The following is a 23108-nucleotide window of genomic DNA, read 5'->3' as shown; positions in this document are numbered from 1 at the left end:
ATGTGCCATCCTGGATGAGCTGCACTACCTGAGCAACTTCCGTTGGTTGTAGAGTCCATCTCATGCTACCACGAGTGTGAAAGCACAACCAACATTCAAAAGTGACCAAAACATCAAGAGTCAAGAGTGTGCAAAGCAGTCATCAAAGCAAAAGGTGGCTACTTTGAAGAACCTAGAATATAAGACATATTATCAGTTGTTTCACACTTTTTTGTTAAGTATATAATTCCACATGTATTAATTCATAGTTTTGATGCCTTCAGTGTGAATGTACAATTTTCATAGTCATGAAAATACAGAAAAATCTTTAAATGAGAAGGTGTGTCCAAACTGTTGGTCTGTACTATATCTCTCTGATTTAAGGGCATAAAAATTCAAATTTTGAAAATTGCTAAATTTTCGCCAAATTTCTTTTTTTTTTCACAAATAAACACAAATGATGTCGAAGAAATTTTTCCACAATCATGAAGTACAATATGTCACGAAAAAACATTCTCAGAATCAGGGGGATCTGTTGAAGCGTTCCAGAGTAATTACCTCAAAGTGACAGTGGTCAGAATTGTAAAAATTGGCCCGGTCATTAACGTGCAAACCACCCTCGGGGGTAAAGGGGTTAAAAGGTATAATACACTGAAAACCGGAGGTAGACCTGGGTCTAGTAAAAGACTCGTGACCACCTCCTACTGACACCAAGCTAAACTGATTAACTTAAAGGGAACCTGTCACGTCCTAGTAACTATTATCACTGTCCCCATTGGTTTGATACTGGTGCAATGTGCATCACCAACGAGCTGTTTACATGACAATCGGTGGTAGTATAATGATGTTGTAACGTTTTATATACTTTGTCTCACCTGCTGTATTCAGTCATAGGGGTGGGATTCTCAGATTCAGTCATGGGCGGTCGCCGCGTTCAGTTAGTGCTGGTGCCGCCCATGACATGTGAATACTGCGGGGTCAATGTATCGTGCGGTCACCACTGCAATGTCACTGCGCATGCGCTGACCGCAAGATTGACTGCGCACGCGCCGAGAACCACAGATCACAGCACGTGCGCACTGAAGCTGGTAATCACCAGCGGCCTGACGTGTGCAACTGCACATGCTCCCCTCACACCTAGCGCTTGCCAGCAGTATTCAAATACACTGTACACATTTTCACCCGTCGGACGATGCCAATCCAGGCCTGCACAGCATGCGGCCCGCCGAACCATGATGTGCGGCCCCGGCAGACGAAGCTCCTTCTCCCCATATTCAAATGTATTCATGTCTTTCAGACACAGATACATTTGATCACTGCGGCGCCGGGACTGGGACAGAGAAAGCGCTCATCAGCCCCCGCCCCGACGTGCAATGGCGTGATGGGGTCAGCACGCTGCGGCCCGGCAGAGGAGACCTCGAGCACTGGTAAGCGATCCATGAAGAAGCCGAAGAATAAGTGCCATGTTATTTTTGAGGAGGAGCTGGGGGAGGAATGGGTAATGTTGCAATGAAGGCACATAATGGACCAATTTGGGACATTAAGGGGGATATTATGGGGCAATTAGAGGGTATTGTGAAAGGGGGCATAGTATAGTGAGGGGCAGTGGGGACATTATGGAGAGGGGTTGTGTGGGGGATATTATGCAGACGGGCAGATTGGAGGATACTTTGGAGAACGGCAGTGTGGGGGGTATTATAGAAAGAGGCAGTGTGGGGGGAAAGGTGGTTAATTGTCCCACATTTCCGTTGCAACTCTGAACTATTTTATTATACTGTCGTGTGAACCTATCCCTGGAGTGACAATAACAGTTGCCCATTTTCCTCTTGCCCATGTTACCCCTTTTTCCGCCATATTGTTTAGTGCACATGCAATTAAGTTTGAGAGAAAAAACAAATGCAACAGACGCCGCCATCGAGGTAAGATTTCCAGACTTTATTTCTGGAACTGTACACCAGATATTAAAATACAACAAAAATACAAAATAATGTTAAAAAAAAAAAAAAAAAAAAGTCAGTATTTATGTACAAATATTAAAACCAACGCAGTGACCTCCTCCTCCAGCCGCACACTATAGGTCGTTCTGATTGTCACCCAGGGCTTCCTCGGGGTCGTTACTGGTCATTTTCTGTTTTTATAAAGTTAGAAACAAACAAAAAAAAAAAAAGGGCAAAAAGAACAAATAAAAAAAAAAAGCACAGACACTGGTGATACAACAGGAATCTTCACACAGAGCTTAACAAATATACATGGCGATCTTTTCCTTTTAATTTTTATTATTTTCTTTTTTTTATAAAAGTTACCATTCAGTAAATACTCCATCTCCTTGTGTGATTCAGATTTTTTTTATTTTATTTTTTTTTCTTAGGAAAAATAGAATATTTCTAATTGCTTGTTGGAGGCATAACATCGGCTGTGAGCAGGCCCGCTTTCGATTCTCTCATTTACCTTGTAGGCTAAGAAAAAAAAAAAATATATATATATATATATATATATATATATATATATAATATTTCTCACATCCCAGTCATGAACTCGGCTTTAACATTTGCCAATTGGCTATGGAATAAAGGGAAAAATAAAATACTGCACAACTGCGGACCGGAGGATTTCCTTAGGACATGTCGTACACCCCTTCAAGTAAATTCAGCAATTAAATAAAAATATATGATGCGTAAGCAGCTATGGACAAGAGGCTGGACATAAAGGTGCAATCCTTAAGGCATTGAGCGCTCGTCCCACGACGTGAGGACGTCAGGTCTGTACCGCATGTCAGTATTTTTTACCAGAATGGCTGTCAGGGGACGAGAAAATACAGATCTGACTTACGCTATGCCACAATTGTGCTCACAGACCCCATAGTGTCTTGAGGCTTCCTGGAAAACTCTAAACTGATGCACCATAACTATCTAAACCCAAAAGTGGGTATTTGAGGCAAATTTCATAAGGCCAGGTGCACGGTATGGCGCCTTGCTGTCCCAAATGGACAAAAAAAAATCATAGGCCTCCGACAACCGGTCTGGGGATTGCACCTTTCCGATCAGCCATGTTGTCTTGTGTTACGCTACATAAAAGAACCTGACCGCAGCCTAACCAGACGCCATATTTCCCATCATGTAGTTTGCAGTATTGCTAGAAACAAACCCAGTTACTCCGCCCCACGTAACACATCAGACGCTCGGATAAAGAAAATAGACGGTCGTTTTATTATTATTATTTTTTTTTTTGGTTTCTCTGCATGAAACTAAATTGCTGCAAAAACAAAAGAATTCATCCGTTTCCTAGAGAAAATTGTGCTTTAACGTTTCGATACAGAAAGGCAAGATTAAGATTCGATTCTTCACGTTTGCAGGTCCCTTCACGCCCGTGTTTGTGGCTAGAGGACGACCATGGTGTTTAGTGGATAATATTCATTGTTTCCGCTCACTACAGCCTGGGAGCGGTGAATATTAGATAAAGAATGGCGTCCTCCCACCGCTGGCGCAGTTTTAGGAACCCCAGAGCCGCCATTGGCATCTGCAGTACAGCCCAGAAAAACAACAGGGTGACTTGCAACCTGTGGCTACATCGTCAGCTGTTGCGGAACTACAACTCCCAGCAAACCAACAGCTATAGAAAGTTATAGGTTGCAGATTACTGCTTTATAAACGGTGCAGCAGCTAAGGGGTTAAAAAACTAGTATGACATCTTTAAAACAAAGCCCAGCTTTAAAGAGTTAAAAAAAAAAAAATAATAATAATAAAATAATAAATAGCTATTTTACATGGGTAAAGTTAATAGTGGTACAACGTTCTGTCACATTAGGCATGCACAAAAATGATACTATACACCGCAGGAAATCTGAAAACAAATTTTACAGAAATATATATATATATATATATATCCAAGATAAGAAAATGTACAAGTATTTACAAAAAAAAAAAAAAAGTCTTGCAGTTATTGCCTCGTAATGAGAATTAGAGGTAAATCTTTAATGCTAGCTCACAGTTTCCAACACTCGTCTGCCCACACAATCAGCAACATCGAAAAAGAAAAATAGAGATATATATTTTATATATATATATATGGAACATACAAAAAGAACTTAGTTGCTGTAGCCATACTAGGGAACCCATAGACTGTCGCTGAGGCCAGGAAGGAGTCGTCGGCTACCATAAAAGCACAACTTGCTAGCCTAATGTTCAAAGCAAGAAAAAAATTAATTAATTTGTTCAGAATTTATAAAAAAAAAAAAAAAAAAAATCTCTATTCAGTAAGTAAAGTGTCGGAACAAAGTTTTTTGTTTTTTTTTTGCTGACAACCAAAACTACTGGCAAGAAACTGGAGAGTCTAGAGAGTCCAGCAATGCATAGATAAACCGAGTATTACTGCATCGGCGGTGGAGAAGCGAGAGCGTCAAGAAAAAGTGCAACAGATTGAAGAAGTCAGTCATCCGGATGTAACGAGGGGGTGTAAAAAGACGACGAGTGCCGGACCTGCGGAGCGTCTGTGGGGAAACGAGGCCGTAGAAAGTCCGCAAGGTCATCGTATCATCCTTCAAGTAACGCGGTGACGTGGGACTAATCTGAAATGCAGTTCACAGTAAGTGAATAATAAATACCCGACCCCCAATCTACGATTCCTAAATAACCCCCCCAGACAGCACGTAGGATGAATGATGGGAGATCGCTCAGATAACCGGAGCGTAATGAGAGCAGCAGTGGTAGACGACTGGACAGTGACGGGAAGGACTCTTTGGCAGAGGAAGCATATGGAAAAAAAAAAAAAAAATATGTGCATTGTATTAGGAGCACCTAGACCATAACCACAAGGCGGATGTATTGGAAAGCTGTGGCTCACGCAGCACGGCATGAGGAGGAGGAGGAATGGGGCAGCGCAGGCCGAGCCGACGGGAACAGCCGAGCCGAAGGGAAAGGCCGAGCTGACGGGATCGGCCAACCTGGACCTTGTGCACGGAGGTGCTTTCTAGAATCAGAAGCCAAGCTTGGACCACGTCCTCTTCTCCAGGAAACTTTTGGATACACAGATTAATGTGTCATTTATTTTACAATCTTCCAACAAAGTTGTAGACAAAAGTGTTAACCCCCTAATGAAGAAAAAAAAAAAAAAACAATACCACAAAAGGGAAGAAAGAAAAAAAAAAATAAACATTCTGCAAAAGTACATAAAGATCGACTCCAGCAGAAGAACATTGTAGTAAATATTCGAGCATCCAACAAAAAAAAAAAACAACACATGATTCCTTTAGACAAAGCGTAAACTCTCTCATGTGTGAGTGGTGATCGTGGATAGTGAGCTCAAAATAAATAAACTAAAAATCCTCATCATCATCGGGCTGCGTGCCGACCCTGCTTGAAAAAGAAATGCTACATGGAGCAGGATCGGACCGGTACCTGTAAACATTGCTTTCTGCTGCCCTCTTTGCTCTCGGGGACGGGGGGGACGGGGGGGACAGACTTGGAACCTGCGCTGGTTTTTGGAGATGGGAGACCCGGTTATCTACAGATTTTAACAAAACCTAAAAAAAAAAAAAAATTATTATTAAGCCTAAAGCTGCTTGCCCAGAACATAATCTGAGTTCCTGACTCTGCTGAACATTGTCTATTTCCACATTAATGGACCAAAATGAAGTTAATTCTTGACAAAAATCAAGATATAGTTCTGTACATACAAAGACATCACTGATGTCATAGCAAAAAAAAAAAAAAAAGTTCAAACTTCCAGTGAATGACTCAGCAAACCCGAAGTTTATGATCAGATTTCATCCTCTGCGCCTCCGCTGTAAAGGTGGAGTTACTCCGATTGTAGGGCCGTATGGTGTAGTGTGTGTGAACTTATAAAACTGTTTGTCTCGCTTGCAGATAAACTGCTGAAGTCTGCCACAGATACGGCCATTTTGGCACTGGTGATATGGTGCGTGTGGTTCTCGAAGTCCAGGTTATTTACAGATACATCGCTGATGAAGGACTCCGGGACAGAGATCCCCATTTTTATCCTCTTCGCCGGCCTCTCAGATTCATCGTTGCATAAACTCGCCGTGTTAAGTTCCGGAGGATAAAATCCAGTCTCAAATAAGTTAAAACAATCACTTTCCCCGTTGGTGGGCAATGAAAGCAAGTCTTCTGTTCCAACAGGCACATGATTTACTGGGCCCCGGGGTAACGTGTCCAATGCTGGGAAGCCATCGTTCAGACAGTTCACCTCTGGATTATTGCATGCTACACTGTGAGACAGTGCTGAAAGGAAAGGATTGGAAATGGTTAGAGGCCCCCTGTATATGTGGCGGCTGGTGCTGGGCGGTGGCACTCCGCATCGCCTCACCTGTCAGATCGTTAGCAGTGATGGAGTTCAGCAGGTTCAGCTGGGAGTCAGGGATGGAATCCGATCGGTTTTGGCAGGTTAAGGCTGATGGATTTTCTGCTCCTCCCAGGATCTCCGCTTCATCCACCAGTCGGTCCATGTAATCCCTGGATAACAAAAGGCACAAAAAAAGTTAATTGATTGTGTGAGCAGTGTTAGCAAATGTTTTCCATGTTGAACTCCACACATCAAAATTCAGAGGCAAAGTTGGTAAATTCTCTACACCCCATAAAGGTCCGTGCCAGGACGCTGTGTACAGCCAGTATAGTAGCAGAGAACTGTATTAATATCAGCCTCATATGCACAAGGTTCCCCATCCCACAACAAAAGGAACAAGAGTCTCCTTTGCTGCAAATATATTATGCGCTCATTAGGTTGGAAACAGATGTACAGTTTTTGAGTTAAAGTCAGTAGTTGATTTACAAGGAATAGAAAACGTATACTTTTGCTGTATCCACTTACAACTTTGGCTAAACAAAAAATAAAGCAGGAAAACAACACAGTGGCACTCCTCGCCTTTCCATCTGCACAGTGGCACTCCTCGCCTTTCCATCTGCACAGTGGCACTCCTAGCCTGCACCTCGACGCCTTTCCATCAGCACAGTGGCACTCCTAGCCTGCACCTCGACGCCTTTCCATCTGCACAGTGGCACTCCTAGCCTGCACCTCGACGCCTTTCCATCTGCACAGTGGCACTCCTAGCCTGCACCTCGACGCCTTTCCATCTGCACAGTGGCACTCCTAGCCTGCACCTCGACGCCTTTCCATCTGCACAGTGGCACTCCTCGCCTGCACCTCGACCCCTTTCCATCTGCACAGTGGCACTCCTCGCCTGCACCTCGACCCCTTTCCATCTGCACAGTGGCACTCCTCGCCTGCACCTCGACCCCTTTCCATCTGCACAGTGGCACTCCTAGCCTGCACCTCGACCCCTTTCCATCTGCACAGTGGCACTCCTAGCCTGCACCTCGACCGCTTTCCATCAGCACAGTGGCACTCCTAGCCTGCACCTCGACGCCTTTCCATCAGCACAGTGGCACTCCTAGCCTGCACCTCGACGCCTTTCCATCTGCACAGTGGCACTCCTAGCCTGCACCTCGACGCCTTTCCATCTGCACAGTGGCACTCCTCGCCTGCACCTCGACCCCTTTCCATCTGCACAGTGGCACTCCTCGCCTGCACCTCGACCCCTTTCCATCTGCACAGTGGCACTCCTAGCCTGCACCTCGACCCCTTTCCATCTGCACAGTGGCACTCCTAGCCTGCACCTCGACCCCTTTCCATCTGCACAGTGGCACTCCTAGCCTGCACCTCGACCCCTTTCCATCAGCACAGTGGCATTCCTAGCCTGCACCTCGACCCCTTTCCATCAGCACTGTGGCACTCCTCGCCTGCACCTCGACCCCTTTCCATCTGCACAGTGGCACTCCTCGCCTGCACCTCGACCCCTTTCCATCTGCACAGTGGCACTCCTCACCTGCACCTCGACCCCTTTCCATTTGCACAGTGGCACTCCTCGCCTGCACCTCGACCCCTTTCCATCTGCACAGTGGCACTCCTAGCCTGCACCTCGACCCCTTTCCATCTGCACAGTGGCACTCCTCGCCTGCACCTCGACCCCTTTCCATCTGCACAGTGGCACTCCTCGCCTGCACCTCGACCCCTTTCCATCTGCACAGTGGCACTCCTCGCCTGCACCTCGACGCCTTTCCATCTGCACAGTGGCACTCCTCGTCTGCTCCTCGACGCCTTTCCATCTGCACTGTGGCACTCCTAGCCTGCACCTCGACGCCTTTCCATCTGCACAGTGGCACTCCTCGTCTGCTCCTCGACGCCTTTCCATCTGCACAGTGGCACTCCTCGTCTGCTCCTCGACGCCTTTCCATCTGCACTGTGGCACTCCTCGCCTGCACCTCGACGCCTTTCCATCTGCACAGTGGCACTCCTCGCCTGCACCTCGACGCCTTTCCATCTGCACAGTGGCACTCCTCGCCTGCACCTTGACCCCTTTCCATCTGCACAGTGGCACTCCTAGCCTGCACCTCGACCCCTTTCCATCTGCACAGTGGCACTCCTAGCCTGCACCTCGACCCCTTTCCATCTGCACAGTGGCACTCCTCGCCTGCACCTCGACCCCTTTCCATCTGCACAGTGGCACTCCTCGCCTGCACCTCGACCCCTTTCCATCTGCACAGTGGCACTCCTCGCCTGCACCTCGACCCCTTTCCATCAGCACTGTGGCACTACTCATCTATGCAGGGAACTGCCCCATTACCTTGTCTGTCTCTCATCTGTAGCCCAGTGAAAGCTAACACTAAGGTAAAACCCTTTCAGATTTAGTTCATTTTGAAATATCTAACAACCTTCCTCTCCAAAAAAAAAAAAAGTGCATCAGTAAATTCAACTCACGTTACTCCTGGATGATGGTGATATCTCTTCTTCCCAAACCTTGTTTGCTGGGCAAAATTATCATATCGCTCAGATTTCTTCCAGATGTAATAGAAGGAAACACATTCTGCTACTGTCCGGGTCCTCACCTGAAAGAAAAAAAAAATAAATTCAGATTTACACTACAGTCACGAACGACTAACGAATGAAATCACAGTTGTGATACATTCACTGCAACTATAATTATTGTATAGGAATAAAAAAAAAAAAAAAGTCACATGCAACCCTAAAAGCGCCACGAGTACAGGACAACTCGTTTTATCACCTCTAGTTCTCCGTGATTTCCATCACATTTTCAGTTGTAATGTAGTATCAGGGGAGCTCCATTGTACAGCCACTTTAGAGAACACATTGAAATATAATACACAAGACCCCTTTACTGCCATTATCTTAAATTACCTTATTTTTCTGTATTAGATGAAAATCCTTCCCGTGTATTACAAGACCGTGTTCAAAATTTCTACATTCATCCTCAGTCCAAGGCCGGATATCATCTGAAAAATCCCAAGTAAAGAGTCAGTGTCGGCTGCAATGTCTTCTAACAAGTGCAATTCAATCTTATAATTAACACTTTTTTTCCCGCTTTGCTGCTAATCTATTTTAGCAACATCACCTTTATCATATGGCCTTTACCTTCTATGCTTGTTTTATGTGTCTATATAGGCGGCAGAGCATTGGGGGGGGGAAGTACTGCTAAAGTCTTACTGACGAATGGAACACCAAGAAAAGGCGTTCCAATGTCTTATAAGAACTTGTAATGAATATCTCTTTCTCTGCGTCTTCTGGATGGCAGATATCACTAAGCCCTGAAGACAAATAAGGATTAAAGTAGAAACACATTTCACTTTACATACAACATTGCAAACTTCAGCTCATAACTGTGTCTCCCGTTCTCCCATTAGGTTTCCTGCTGCATCTCATTCCTTCCGGGAAAACATGTTTTCTATACAATGTAACCCAATAAATTTCTTAACAAATCGGACAGAGCTCGGTGCTTGTCTACTCCCCATCTTTACATTACGACACATGGACATGTCCATTCCCCATTTCTGAAATTCTAGAGGATGTGCAAGAAGTATTACCGTATAACATTCTTCTGTTGCGGAATCTCTCCATCGCCTCTCGGGTGTTGTATCGACATTTAAAGAGTTCGTGCAAGGCCTGGAAAACAACAAAAAATCTTATACTGAATGCAAAAGAACAGAAAAATACTTTTACTGATCACAGTATATGAAAACAATTTCCATTTCTTTTCATGTAATTATCTGCTTCGTGTGCACAAAAAAAAAAAAAAAAAAAAATGTTTTTCTATTTTCTACTTTAATGTCACAAGATCATAAACCCACATACCTGTTCATCATCCTTAATGATCGCTCCGTCCGAGATTCTGCCCATATCCCGCTTGTTATCAATTCTGGTTTCCAATAGATATTCTTCCACTTTGCCTTCTGGAAATAAATCCGGACTCCAGACCAAGTGATCTTCATATTCATGTGCTGTGAACGATGAGAGTTATACAAGCACCGTACGCCTCACATCATGGTGCTGTGCTGGCAGAGATTATTAGACAGATAACTTACCTGATGGATCAGCCGTGTAGTGTCCCTGGTAAGCCGGGATATCAGCCTGATGATAGGGACCAATCATTATTTCCTGCATAGGTGGAGGGACAGATTTTTAGCATTCATTATTTAACGCACCACATGCAGCATTTATCACACTTCCATGAAGACACTTACTTTTCTCAAGTCCTCCGAGGAGTTCCCCAAATCAATTTCTAAATCCTCGCTTTCTGACTCATTTCCATCACAGGCCGTGTTCGCTGTTTATCACAAAAACAAGAAATTATTTTGTAATTTAACACTGGAAAGTGGCTTATGGAGGATAAAGCCTCAAAATGTATTGAGAACCCACAATGATGCTATTCGTCGTTCCGCTCAGAAGACTCACGATCAGGTCGGGAACTTGTGGCCGTAACCCAGATGCTAAATTGCACCCATGTTACATCTGTCTGAACTTGGTCTTAACCTCAGTTTTCACTTACATCTTAAAGGACGTGGAAAAAATTCTGTTGCTTCGTGTGAGGTCACAGATGGCGTCAAGTCATCGGCAGAAGATTGGGTCTCTTCATCATCACCAGACAAAAGGTCCTTTGCAATTTCCTCCTGAAATGAAAATGTATAATAATTGAATCACAGATATAAAATTCAGAACAGTCTGCTGTTTGCTCAATATAACTCTATTAAGACTAAGCATAGAATATTTCATCAAGTGTTTGATAGGTCACATTCCCACAAAAAAAAAAAAAAAACTGGCTCTACAAAGACCGAGAAAACACTTCTGTTCTCCTGTATGAATAAAGCCCTATGGACACATTACATAAAAGTGCCAAACGCAGGGCTAGACTGAGAATAACATGGCAATTGTGATCAAAAGGTGCTGGAAATTCTGCTCATATACAGAAAGTGAATCACTTACTTTATCCAACGTCATGTCGGGCAGCTCATCAGCGAGCTCACTTGGGGAGCTCCCCGCACTGGATCCCGCCATTACTGGATCTGCAGGCTCATATACATAGATTGCTAGTAAATCCTCCAAAGGCATGTTTCCTTCCTGGGGAAACACAATTTATATTGATTAAATGTGACACAACATTCACCTAAAATGCATCATTAGGGTTCATTTGTAAGCAGCAGATTTGTTGCACAACCTTTTCTAAATCTTCAATTTCGGAGCTAAAATTTTTGCCGTCCTCCTTCATTTCTTCCTCTTCAAGAGTTCTCTCATCATCATAGTCATGTACCAACATTTCAGCTGTAGGGTCAAAGTCATGATCCTCAGATGACAGAGAGCCGACTGAAAGAAAGCAAGAAAAAAAAGCTGCGATTAATAAAAGACAAAGCGACGAGCTCCTTCTGAGACCATGAAATACAGCGCAAAAAAACACACATCATACAGAAATAACAGACCTGGAAACCTCCAGACATTAAGAGCTGTGTTTGGGAGAGAAGTATATTCACAAAGAAGCAAAAACATCACAAGATAAAACAATTTATGTCAAAAGGTTAATAGGACTGCAGCCGACAAGGGAGGACGAAGCCTTACAATACATAGAGCACAAAGCAAGTACAAAAACTCATCTGGTCACCAAATATCCATCATATCCATAGAAATCAGCCCTGTCCTCCTGCGTCCACCTGCAGATCGTGTTCTCGCTCCTGGCCGGGATCAATAATACTAGATGAGGACTCCTTGGTTGGGCGCTCTCTGTTAGGCTCAGGCATTTTTTTTTTCAGAAGAATATAAAATAATGTTCTTTCCAAAAACCATAAGCTAAATCCCTGCTTTGTTTCCAGAGTTTTTGTTTTTTTTTACTTTTCCATTTTTCTTCTTGTCAAATACCCAGATGCACCCACAAAACAATAAGGAGGCAATACACGTGCCACGACTCACTTTCTGCAGGACTCAGATGCCGGAGCTTGCACTTTTTTTTTTTCGGCACACACTAATAACTAGATCACTTTCTTAAAGCACCAGTCTCACTTCAGCATTTAGAAAATGAAAAAAAAAAAAAAAAAAAAAAAAAGGTTTCACAAATTACCTTTACTTTCTCTTTGTCATTCTGATTGAATATTTCATTGTGATATGCTTCAGTAGTTATCTATTTCAGAGAAAAATTGAAATAAAAACAGTATTTTCCAGACTCATTAAGTTGGTATTTTCTGATGAGACTCGGCTACGATTCCTTGCTGCGCCCGCCGCACCCCAACAAGCACACCACACCTGACTGATATATCTATTATGTGACATTGCTCCCCGAGAACGCTCATGTTGGTTACAAATCCTTTATTTCTAGCAGGTTAGGTTTAGTTTAGATCCTTTTTATAAACTCTCGCCAGTCAGATCTTACATATAATAGATTTCTAAGAAGAAAAATCCGAGCTGGCCATCTGACGGCAGAATTAATATTTCATATCAGTTAATGGTAAGCCTCGACATGGCAGAGACGAGTCTTAGCAATAAACTGAAATATTATGTTCTGCTCCTGGTGTTTGTCTTACACATACGAATACCAATATTCTACCATGTGAATGAGGCCCAGGAGGCAGGCAGCAGTGGTAGTTCTTTTGCCAAGTGGGACTGGTGCTATTGTATAAATTAAGCTTGATATAAAATAAATGTTCTTCTGAATGGAGACATTGCAATACACTATAAAGTCATGGTAAGAATGTGGCGACACACCCTCATGGCACAAAAACCTGGAGACCTTCCCTGGTGCCTCAGCGGGTGACTAAAGGTGTTCTTTTATAGGGGAATCCGATACTTTTAGGCTACAGGTTAATTCACAGAATGGTATTTTCCTGACCATATAAAATATGGCCGTAATACCCTCAGTTGTAAATTTATCAGACCTGACCACTATGTGGGTAAAAGATATGGAATCATTTGCAAATGTCAGAACGGCTCTCCTACATGTACGTCGTCCATCTTCCACACGCGGATGGATTGCCTGACCTGCGGAGAAGCTTCACATCTATCCTATTACCCATCACATTCTCTTAACGCCAAGAAAAATTAATGTTTCAGGCCTGGCTAGATTCACGTCTGTATCGTAGGTTTCTGCTATTTCCAGTGAGACCGTGCGTCTCCTTTACATATATGGGGGGTGTTAGCTCAGGTCGGGAGACCTGCGGGTGGGCTGGGAACTACGGCCCGTCCACAGGCGGTAAAATACAGACACGTGAATCCAGCATGAAGCTGAAACAGTGTGATATGCCAAAGCATGGCGGGGATCTTTTCATACTCAGGGTTACAGCTTATCCCAGAATCTCCCTTTAAATACATTAGTAACACTTTACACCAAATTAAAGTTGTCAAATATAATGGAACGTTAAAAGCAATAAAAAATAAATAAATAAGATGAGACAGGCGGTTTCTCCATTAAGCAAATACACAGAATTTTTCATCATTTTCATTAAAGTAATGAATTATTTAATTCAAATTTAAAGGGGCACTAACCCCATTGCTTTAATATATGGGATATTTCCAAGTATTATATGCTCCATGTAGTGACAGCGGATCTCCGGACCCCCAGATAAAAGGCTTATAAGCATATATCAGACTTTTAGTTGGGTTCAGGCCACCTGCAGTGGGAATATTACATTTGTGGGAATGTCGCCTAACAAAGAAGCTTCTGAAACACTTATTTCCGTAGGCGTTTGTGATATCAGCAGCTCTATTAACACTTTATTTTATGAGATTTTTACTGTAGGTTTAGGTCTATACTATGCAGCATTTCAACCCTCCACATAATCATCATCTCCCTAATAACAAAAATATTAATCCAAGTTCTGTGGCAGAACGTGAGACAAATATCTAAGAGCAAAGTGAATATCTGTTACTCCGAACAGTTGGCTCATACATCATAACTTTACACATTGTCCTGTAGATTGGAGGTAAGTCGGGCACCTCCCTAATATATCGTCATTGACAGAAGTGTTCCCATTAAAGCATATTCACATGTAGAGGATTTGTTGCAGGAATTTCAGTGACCGTTTCATTCATCTTAACGGCGTTTGCAGAAACAGCCCTACTCACAACCACGAAGGCAATTTTCCATCACACATTTCTGTGGGTTTTGACACTCTATAATTCGTATTAAAGCTACATTACTGCATTTCCCCATAAGATTCACTGCTCATTTTTGGGATATTGGTCTTCCAAAAGTGTGAACAATTCTGTCTCTAACAATATGTAAAGAAAGTGGTGCTGATAACCATGAATAAGCAGACAGACGTCCAGCTGTACATTGCATTACCCTTCTGTGTTGTGGGGAATTGTAAGAATCCGATCTCTTTAAAGTAGATTGTCCAGCAAACACTGTTTCAGTGAAGGCCGGAACGGGGAAAAAAATAGAAGTTATAGCTGCGTCACACCTCTCATTCCAACACTTCCAGATTCCCTGCGAGACACACAGGAAGTGACCGCTCACCATTCACTGGTTGCAGCGGTCGCCCTTCTCAGACAGTGACTGGCTAAGCAATCATTTCACGCTCAGGATCGATGAGGTGTAGCGGAGTATGACTTGTTATACTATTTCATTCTGACCTCTTCAGAAAAAAATATATATGTGTGTAGAATATATATTTATGCTGGACAAGCCCTTTAATGCATCCTCAACATACAGTATTTATCAGAGACTTCACACACAGACAGTTTAAGGCATTTTTTATATAGAGGAAAGCATGCAAGGAAACCTGCCTAAGGCTGCATTCACACTTCAATTTTTTTCCATCCATGTGCTGTCTATTTTTAAAGTGTATCGCACACCTGTGTAATGACTTATAGAGTTTAATGGAACTATTCACACACCATTTTTTTTTCCATGGATCTGTGTGTGTGTGTTGCATTACACTTCATGTATATCCTATTCTCATAAGTGTATGCAAGTCCGAAGTGGCCACTCAGGTTTACGGGGACCAGATAAATACTAATGGAAAACTGCAGGAATCTGTTTTCCATGGATCCATTACTAAGTGGCACTGTAAAAAAAAAAGTTTTCAAGTTTATAAAAAAAAAAAAACTATGTATGAAGAATAAAAAAAAATAAAAATGGATGACATAGAAAGACTTAATCAGAGTATTAGCTGTCCTAATACTCAGGTAGGGGCTTGATAGAGAGTAATGATGCATATACAACAGAAGATGTCACGGTAGGTCATGTCTTCTACACATGGGCCAGTGGCCATCAGTGGAGGCTAGCTAAGCCTCAGGTGTCGGTGACAGAGCGTTATTGAAAATAAGCTTAAAAAAAAACAAAAAAAAAACTGGAGTCCTCATATCAAACACTAATGTAAAGGAGGCCGTGCACATTTACAAAGTGCACAGGACCCAAACAATACAGAAGGGTAATGCTGTATACGACCCTAAGTAGTACTGCTTGTTATGTGAGAGAGGAGGTGAAATGTAACAGTAAGGCCAAGTTCACACGTTCAGTATTTGTAAGCTAAAACCAGGAGTGGGTGATAAATGCAGAAGTGGTGACGTGTTTCTATTATACTTTTCCTCTGATTGCTCCACTGCTGATTTTGGCTTACAAATAAGGGTTAGTGTTGAGCGAGTATGTTCTGTCCGAGTATGCTCGGGCCGAGCTCCGAGTATTTACAGCTGCTCGGTGATATGGTTGAATCGCTCCCGTGTGCATGATTTGCACCTGTTTGACAGCTTTATTACATGTGAGGAACGTGTAAGAAATAGACATTCCTGCCATGTAATAAAGCTGTCAAACAGTTGCAAATCATGCACACGGGAGCGATTCAACCATATCACCGAGCAGCTGTAAATACTCGGAGCTCGGCCCGAGCATACTCGGACAGAACATACTCGCTCAACACTAATAAGGATGTAAAATACTGAATGTGTAAACATGGCCTTAATGTGAGTAAAAAAAAATCATAAACAATCCAAAATCTTCCATATTACAGGCAATTTATCATAAAAGAGGAAAGCTGGAGTATAATTATCCCTACAGCACATATGGTTGCACAGCAAGTGATGACTTATCAGTAAAACCTTCACTTCCTCCTCATTAGATGAGCAGGTCGAGAACGCCAACGTGTCCTCTTGCCTGGTTACAACTATCTCCCCAACAAGCCAGAGACAAGCGATGCTTAGAAGGTAAGAAAATAGGACCAACCTGGGCTCGAACTGTCAAATGAAGCCTGAAAGAGAGCACACAAAGTGACAGGTTATTAAGTGTCCTCACACAACCCATAAACTGTTACATCCCACAGAGAGCAATGATTTCTAACTGGCACACCTGCCAACCCATCTCAAAATAATCGGATGTGCCACTGGCAACCCGATATTTGTCACTCAGGTTCTAAGGTAGTGGCGGACATGTCACCCACCAGTCCAGACAGTTATTAGTACGTGACTGATTCCCATCCTGTATCCTGTCTGTGTTACAGGTGGACTCCACCTGATGTAAACCTTCCCAACACACTTCTTATAGGCAGGTGTACACCAGAAGTGCCGGCAATCTTCACCCTCCTCTGCCTGTAATTCAGAGGTAGCGTTGGGGACCTGAGTAATTATAAGCTGAGGATCATGCGGGTCAGCTTTGATTCTACACCAATATTCTCATCCCATACAGGGTTTCACAACCTCATTCACCTATATTGCACACAAACAGCCACTTATTCCTACAGATTAGCCGGTGTAGGTCCACCAGGCCACACCGCGACCTGTGGCACTTCATACTGCACATCCCCGGCAAATGTACAAGATATTTATGCACGGGATCTTATAATAAAGCCCATTGTACAGTATAAAACGTGTGTATAGCATGTGAGACGCACGCTCACCACGTGGTCATACATGGCGTTATTAGGGCAGAGGGACATCACGTGCTCTACATCTCACCCTGTGGTAAATAACATGTTGCTGACTCGCTGAGGATTAGACCCCCACATTAAATACATCCATCTATGACACCAGCCCCTCTATTCCCAACCCCCTCACTGATCAGAACAATATGAACACAACTCGACATTAGTGTTGTCGCTACATAATAACTGGGCCTCGTTCACATCTCATTTTATCCTTTTCAGCTCCCACCATAGACATTATATGGGCTGTGATGACCTAACAGTGCAAACAAAACTGAGGTCAAAATGATGGTGTGAATGAGACCCTATGACACGCGGTGTCCATGTAGAGCGTCGCCACATCACATCGGTGACAGGTGAGAGATCCAGTTACTTAGCAAGACATTTACAATGATACACACTAGATATTAATATTTAAAGGATTATCCATATTTGGGGGACACTTTTGACACTTAAATGTATTTGGGGCTAAAAATAAAAAGAAAATTGCAGTTCGATTTTATTGGCTTTTTATTTTCCTGCACAGTAAACTGTGATGTCTGTGGTCATAAATGAGCTCAGAAGACAGATCAGAGAGTGACAAGCTGGCTCACAAAACTGTCAGAACAAGCACACTGACAGATCATCAGTGAGCTCATTCTGCACGCAGCAATAAACAGGCAGAGATGGAAGGCAAACTGATAGATGTTAAATGAAACCTAGTTGCAAAAATGCTTTTTAGCCCCATATACATGCGGGGGGGGGGGGATGATGCCCAGGGGGGGGGGGGGGGGAGATGGGACACGGCCCGGGGGGGGATGCTGTCCAGTGGGGTAAAGGGACGCTGCCCGGGAGGGGGGGGGCGCCCGGGGGAAGGGGGGGGACGCTGCCCGGGGGAAGGGGGGGGACGCTGCCCAGGGGGGAAGGGGGGGGGGGAAACGCTGCCCGGGGGGAAGGGGGGGGGGGAAACGCTGCCCGGGGGGAAGGGGGGGGGGGGGGAACGCTGCCCGGGGGGAAGGGGGGGGGGGGGGAACGCTGCCCGGGGGGAAGGGGGGGGGGGAAACGCTGCCCGGGGGGAAAAACGCTGCCCGGGGGGAAGGGGGGGGGGGGGGGGGAACGCTGCCCGGGGGGAAGGGGGGGGCGGGACGCTGCCCGGGGGGAAGGGGGGGGGGGGCAGGACGCTGCCCGGGGGAAGGGGGGGGGGGGCGGGACGCTGCCCGGGGGAAGGGGGGGGGCGGGACGCTGCCCGGGGGAAGGGGGGGGGCGGGACGCTGCCCGGGGGAAGGGGGGGGGGGGCGGGACGCTGCTCGGGGGAAGGGGGGGGGGGGACGGGACGCTGCCCGGGGGAAGGGGGGGGGGGACGGGACGCTGCCCGGGGGAAGGGGGGGGGGGGGACGGGACGCTGCCCGGGGGAAGGGGGGGGGGGACGGGACGCTGCCCGGGGGAAGGGGGGGGGGGGACGGGACGCTGCCCGGGGGGAAGGGAGACGGGGGGACGCTGCCCGGGTGGAGGGGGGGGGGAACGCTGCCCGGGGGAAGGGGGGGGGGGCGGGACGCTGCCCGGGGGAAGGGGGGGGGGGACGGGACGCTGCCCGGGGGAAGGGGGGGGGGGACGGGACGCTGCCCGGGGGAAGGGGGGGGGGGGGACGGGACGCTGCCCGGGGGAAGGGGGGGGGGGGGACAGGACGCTGCCCGGGGGGAAGGGAGAAGGGGGGACGCTGCCCGGGGGGAGGGGGGGGGGAACGCTGCCCGGGGGAAGGGGGGGAACGGGGGAACGCTGCCCGGGGGAAGGGGGGGGGGGAACGGACGCTGCCCGGGGGAAGGGGGGGGGGGGACGCCGCCCGGGGGAAAGGGGGGGGGGACGCCGCCCGGGGGAAAGGGGGGGGGACGCCGCCCGGGGGAAAGGGGGGGGGGACGCCGCCCGGGGGAAAGGGGGGGGGGGACGCTGCCCGGGGGAAGGGGGGGGACACTGCCCGGGGGAAGGGGGGGGGGGGGACACTGCCCGGGGGAAGGGGGGGGGGGAAACGCTGCCCGGGGAAGGGGGGACGGGACACTGCCCGGGGGAAGGGGGGGGGGGGGACGGGGCGGGACACTGCCCGGGGGAAAGGGGGGGGGGACGAAGGGGGGGGGGGAAACGCTGCCCGGGGGAAGGGGGGGGGGAAACGCTGCCCGGGGGAAGGGGGGGGGGAAACGCTGCCCGGGGGAAGGGGGGGGGGGGGGACGGACGCTGCCCGGGGGAAGGGGGGGGGACACGGACGCTGCCCGGGGGAAGGGGGGGGGACACGGACGCTGCCCGGGGGAAGGGGGGGGGGACGGACGCTGCCCGGGGGAAGGGGGGGGGGGGACGGACGCTGCCCGGGGGAAGGGGGGGGGGACGGACGCTGCCCGGGGGAAGGGGGGGGGGGGACGGACGCTGCCCGGGGGAAAGGGGGGGGGGGGGGACGCCGCCCGGGGGAAAGGTGGGGGGGGGACGCCGCCCGGGGGAAAGGTGGGGGGGGACGCCGCCCGGGGGAAAGGGGGGGGGGGGGACGCCGCCCAGGGGAAAGGGGGGGGGGGGACGCCGCCCGGGGGAAAGGGGGGGGGGACGCCGCCCGGGGGAAAGGGGGGGGGGACGCCGCCCGGGGGAAAGGGGGGGGGAGGCGCCGCCCGGGGGAAAGGGGGGGGAGGCGCCGCCCGGGGGAAAGGGGGGGGGGGACGCCGCCCGGGGGAAAGGGGGGGGGGGACGCCGCCCGGGGGAAAGGGGGGGGGGGACGCCGCCCGGGGGAAAGGGGGGGGGGGACGCCGCCCGGGGGAAAGGGGGGGGGGGACGCCGCCCGGGGGAAAGGGGGGGGGGGACGCCGCCCGGGGGGAAGGGGGGAACGCTGCCCGGGGGAAGGGGGGAACGCTGCCCGGGGGAAGGGGGGAACGCTGCCCGGGGGAAGGGGGGAACGCTGCCCGGGGGAAGGGGGGAACGCTGCCCGGGGGAAGGGGGGAACGCTGCCCGGGGGAAGGGGGGAACGCTGCCCGGGGGAAGGGGGGACGCTGCCCGGGGGAAGGGGGGACGCTGCCCGGGGGAAGGGGGGACGCTGCCCGGGGGAAGGGGGGACGCTGCCCGGGGGAAGGGGGGACGCTGCCCGGGGGGGGGAAAGGGGGAAGCTGCCATGGGGCGGGGGGAGGGGCGACGCTGCCCGGGGGGGGGGGGGTGAACGACGCTGCCCGGGGTGTGGAACGCTGCCCGGGGGGTGGACAACGCTGCCCGGTAGGAAGGGGGGGGTGGTGGCCCGGGGGTGGGGGGACGCTGCCCGGGGGTGGAAGGGGGGGGGGCGCTGCTGCCCGGGGGGTGGAACGCTGCCCTGGGGGTGGAACGCTACCCGCGGGACAGACGCTGCCCGGGGGACGCTGCCTGAGAAGGGGGGTGGGGTGGGGACGGAATTTGCACGGAGGGGGGGGTGGGGGGGGGGAGACGCTGCATGGGTAGGGGGTGACGGGGGAGGGGACGGTGCACAGGGAGGTGGGGGGGCTCCACCACTGCGGGGCATCACAGCACTGAAGTCGTGGGTGTGTACAGGACGGCCCGATGTGTACAGGCGCCCAGGCGTGAGTGATGGGCAGTGCCCCCCAGGATAGGGGGCGCTGTTCCCGGGGTGAGGCTGATGTGCTCCACTCCCGGCAAAAACTCGTCATCCCTCACACACTCCCCCGGGGATTGCACCGAGATGTGGGGAGCGGTGTGGGGGCTATTACTGCCGGATACACCGCGCTCACTCATCGGCCACTTCACACCGGAAACCACTGGCCCCGGCCGCCGCCTCTCCGTCCTCGGTCCCTCCCCCCACCCCGGACAGTCCGCTCCCACCCACGGCCTAAAGGCGATTTTCTCGTCTCAGAGAGGCCCTTTCGCCCCCTGACTTCCTTCAGCGGCGGATGGGGCTGTGAGATCGAGATTACGGGGGTATTTCACCGGTTTCCGTGGCTGTAGAGCCCGGGATTTCCGTCTGTATCGTCCCTCCCCCCGCTCCGGCCCGGTTTTCCTCCTTACCTCCGCCATATTGGTACCTCTAGGCGAACGAGCTGCAACTGCGCAAAGTCCCCGGATGGAGAGCGACAGCCAATGACTGAGCAACCAGCCAGAGGTGTCCGGCGGCCGAGAGAGGGGCGGGGCCTCCAGCGGTGGACCAGGTGGGGGAGGAGCCACACGGCCATAGCCATCCTGCACTGTGTACTGTGCGATCTCACATACACCCCCTGTACTGCGCGATATAATAATATACATCCCCTGTACTGCGCGATATAATAATATACATCCCCTGTACTGCGCGATATAATAATATACATCCCCTGTACTGCGCGATATAATAATATACATCCCCTGTACTGTGTGATATAATAATATACATCCCCTGTAGTGCGCGATATAATAATATACATCCCCTGTACTGCGCGATATAATAATATACATCCCCTGTACTGCGCGATATAATAATATACATCCCCTGTAGTGCGCGATATAATAATATACATCCCCTGTAGTGCGCGATATAATAATATACATCCCCTGTACTGTGTGATATAATAATATACATCCCCTGTACTGTGTGATATAATAATATACATCCCCTGTACTGCGTGATATAATAATATACATCCCCTGTACTGCGTGATATAATAATATACATCCCCTGTACTGTGCGATATAATAATATACATCCCCTGTACTGCGTGATATAATAATATACATCCCCTGTACTGCGTGATATAATAATATACATCCCCTGTACTGCGCGATATAATAATATACATCCCCTGTACTGCGTGATATAATAATATACATCCCCTGTACTGCGCGATATAATAATATACACCCCCTGTACTGCGTGATATAATAATATACATCCCCTGTACTGCGCGATATAATAATATACATCCCCTGTACTGTGTGATATAATAATATACATCCCCTGTACTGCGTGATATAATAATATACATCCCCTGTACTGCGCGATATAATAATATACACCCCCTGTACTGCGTGATATAATAATATACATCCCCTGTAGTGCGCGATATAATAATATACATCCCCTGTACTGTGTGATATAATAATATACATCCCCTGTACTGTGTGATATAATAATATACATCCCCTGTACTGCGCGATATAATAATATACATCCCCTGTACTGCGCGATATAATAATATACATCCCGTGTACTGCGCGATATAATAATATACATCCCCTGTACTGCGCGATATAATAATATACATCCCCTGTACTGCGCGATATAATAATATACATCCCCTGTACTGCGCGATATAATAATATACATCCCCTGTACTGCGCGATATAATAATATACATCCCCTGTACTGCGCGATATAATAATATACATCCCCTGTACTGCGCGATATAATAATATACATCCCCTGTACTGCGCGATATAATAATATACATCCCCTGTACTGCGCGATATAATAATATACATCCCCTGTACTGCGCGATATAATAATATACATCCCCTGTACTGCGCGATATAATAATATACATCCCCTGTACTGCGCGATATAATAATATACATCCCCTGTACTGCGCGATATAATAATATACATCCCCTGTACTGCGCGATATAATAATATACATCCCCTGTACTGCGCGATATAATAATATACATCCCCTGTACTGCGCGATATAATAATATACATCCCCTGTACTGCGCGATATAATAATATACATCCCCTGTACTGCGCGATATAATAATATACATCCCCTGTACTGCGCGATATAATAATATACATCCCCTGTACTGCGCGATATAATAATATACATCCCCTGTACTGCGCGATATAATAATATACATCCCCTGTACTGCGCGATATAATAATATACATCCCCTGTACTGCGCGATATAATAATATACATCCCCTGTACTGCGCGATATAATAATATACATCCCCTGTACTGCGCGATATAATAATAT

The 23108-nt window shown here is 48.0% G+C and overlaps 1 protein-coding gene across 1 annotated transcript; it reads right to left on the bottom strand.

Annotated features, from left to right (window-relative positions):
* Positions 1 to 3914: 3914 nt before the first annotated feature.
* Positions 3915 to 21294, bottom strand: MIER3 (MIER family member 3). Its single transcript, XM_073682115.1, has 13 exons — positions 21174 to 21294; positions 16484 to 16508; positions 11498 to 11643; positions 11266 to 11400; positions 10832 to 10952; positions 10527 to 10609; positions 10368 to 10440; positions 10138 to 10283; positions 9870 to 9948; positions 9187 to 9281; positions 8749 to 8876; positions 6301 to 6446; positions 3915 to 6215 (listed from the first exon to the last, which is right to left on the bottom strand). The coding sequence occupies exons 1-13, from the start codon at positions 21180 to 21182 to the stop codon at positions 5773 to 5775; spliced, it is 1629 nt and encodes a 542-aa protein (XP_073538216.1). The 5' UTR covers positions 21183 to 21294; the 3' UTR covers positions 3915 to 5772.
* Positions 21295 to 23108: the final 1814 nt, after the last annotated feature.

The sequence above is a fragment of the Phyllobates terribilis genome, unplaced genomic scaffold (assembly GCF_046119375.1).
Source record: "Phyllobates terribilis strain yellow unplaced genomic scaffold, ASM4611937v1 Scaffold_1__5_contigs__length_1240528914, whole genome shotgun sequence".
In the NCBI taxonomy this organism is placed as follows: domain Eukaryota; kingdom Metazoa; phylum Chordata; class Amphibia; order Anura; family Dendrobatidae; genus Phyllobates; species Phyllobates terribilis.
Note: the sequence above shows the minus strand (reverse complement) of the source record. Positions and strands in the feature narration are given on the sequence as shown.

Excerpts from the sequence above, each read along its gene's own strand:
- MIER3 (XM_073682115.1), bottom strand. Across the intron at positions 9,282-9,869 it reads CAACAGAAGAATGTTATACG|ATGATATCCGGCCTTGGACT; the intron begins GTAATACTTCTT and ends GGGATTTTTCAG. Across the intron at positions 6,447-8,748 it reads CACCATCATCCAGGAGTAAC|GGATTACATGGACCGACTGG; the intron begins GTGAGTTGAATT and ends TTTGTTATCCAG.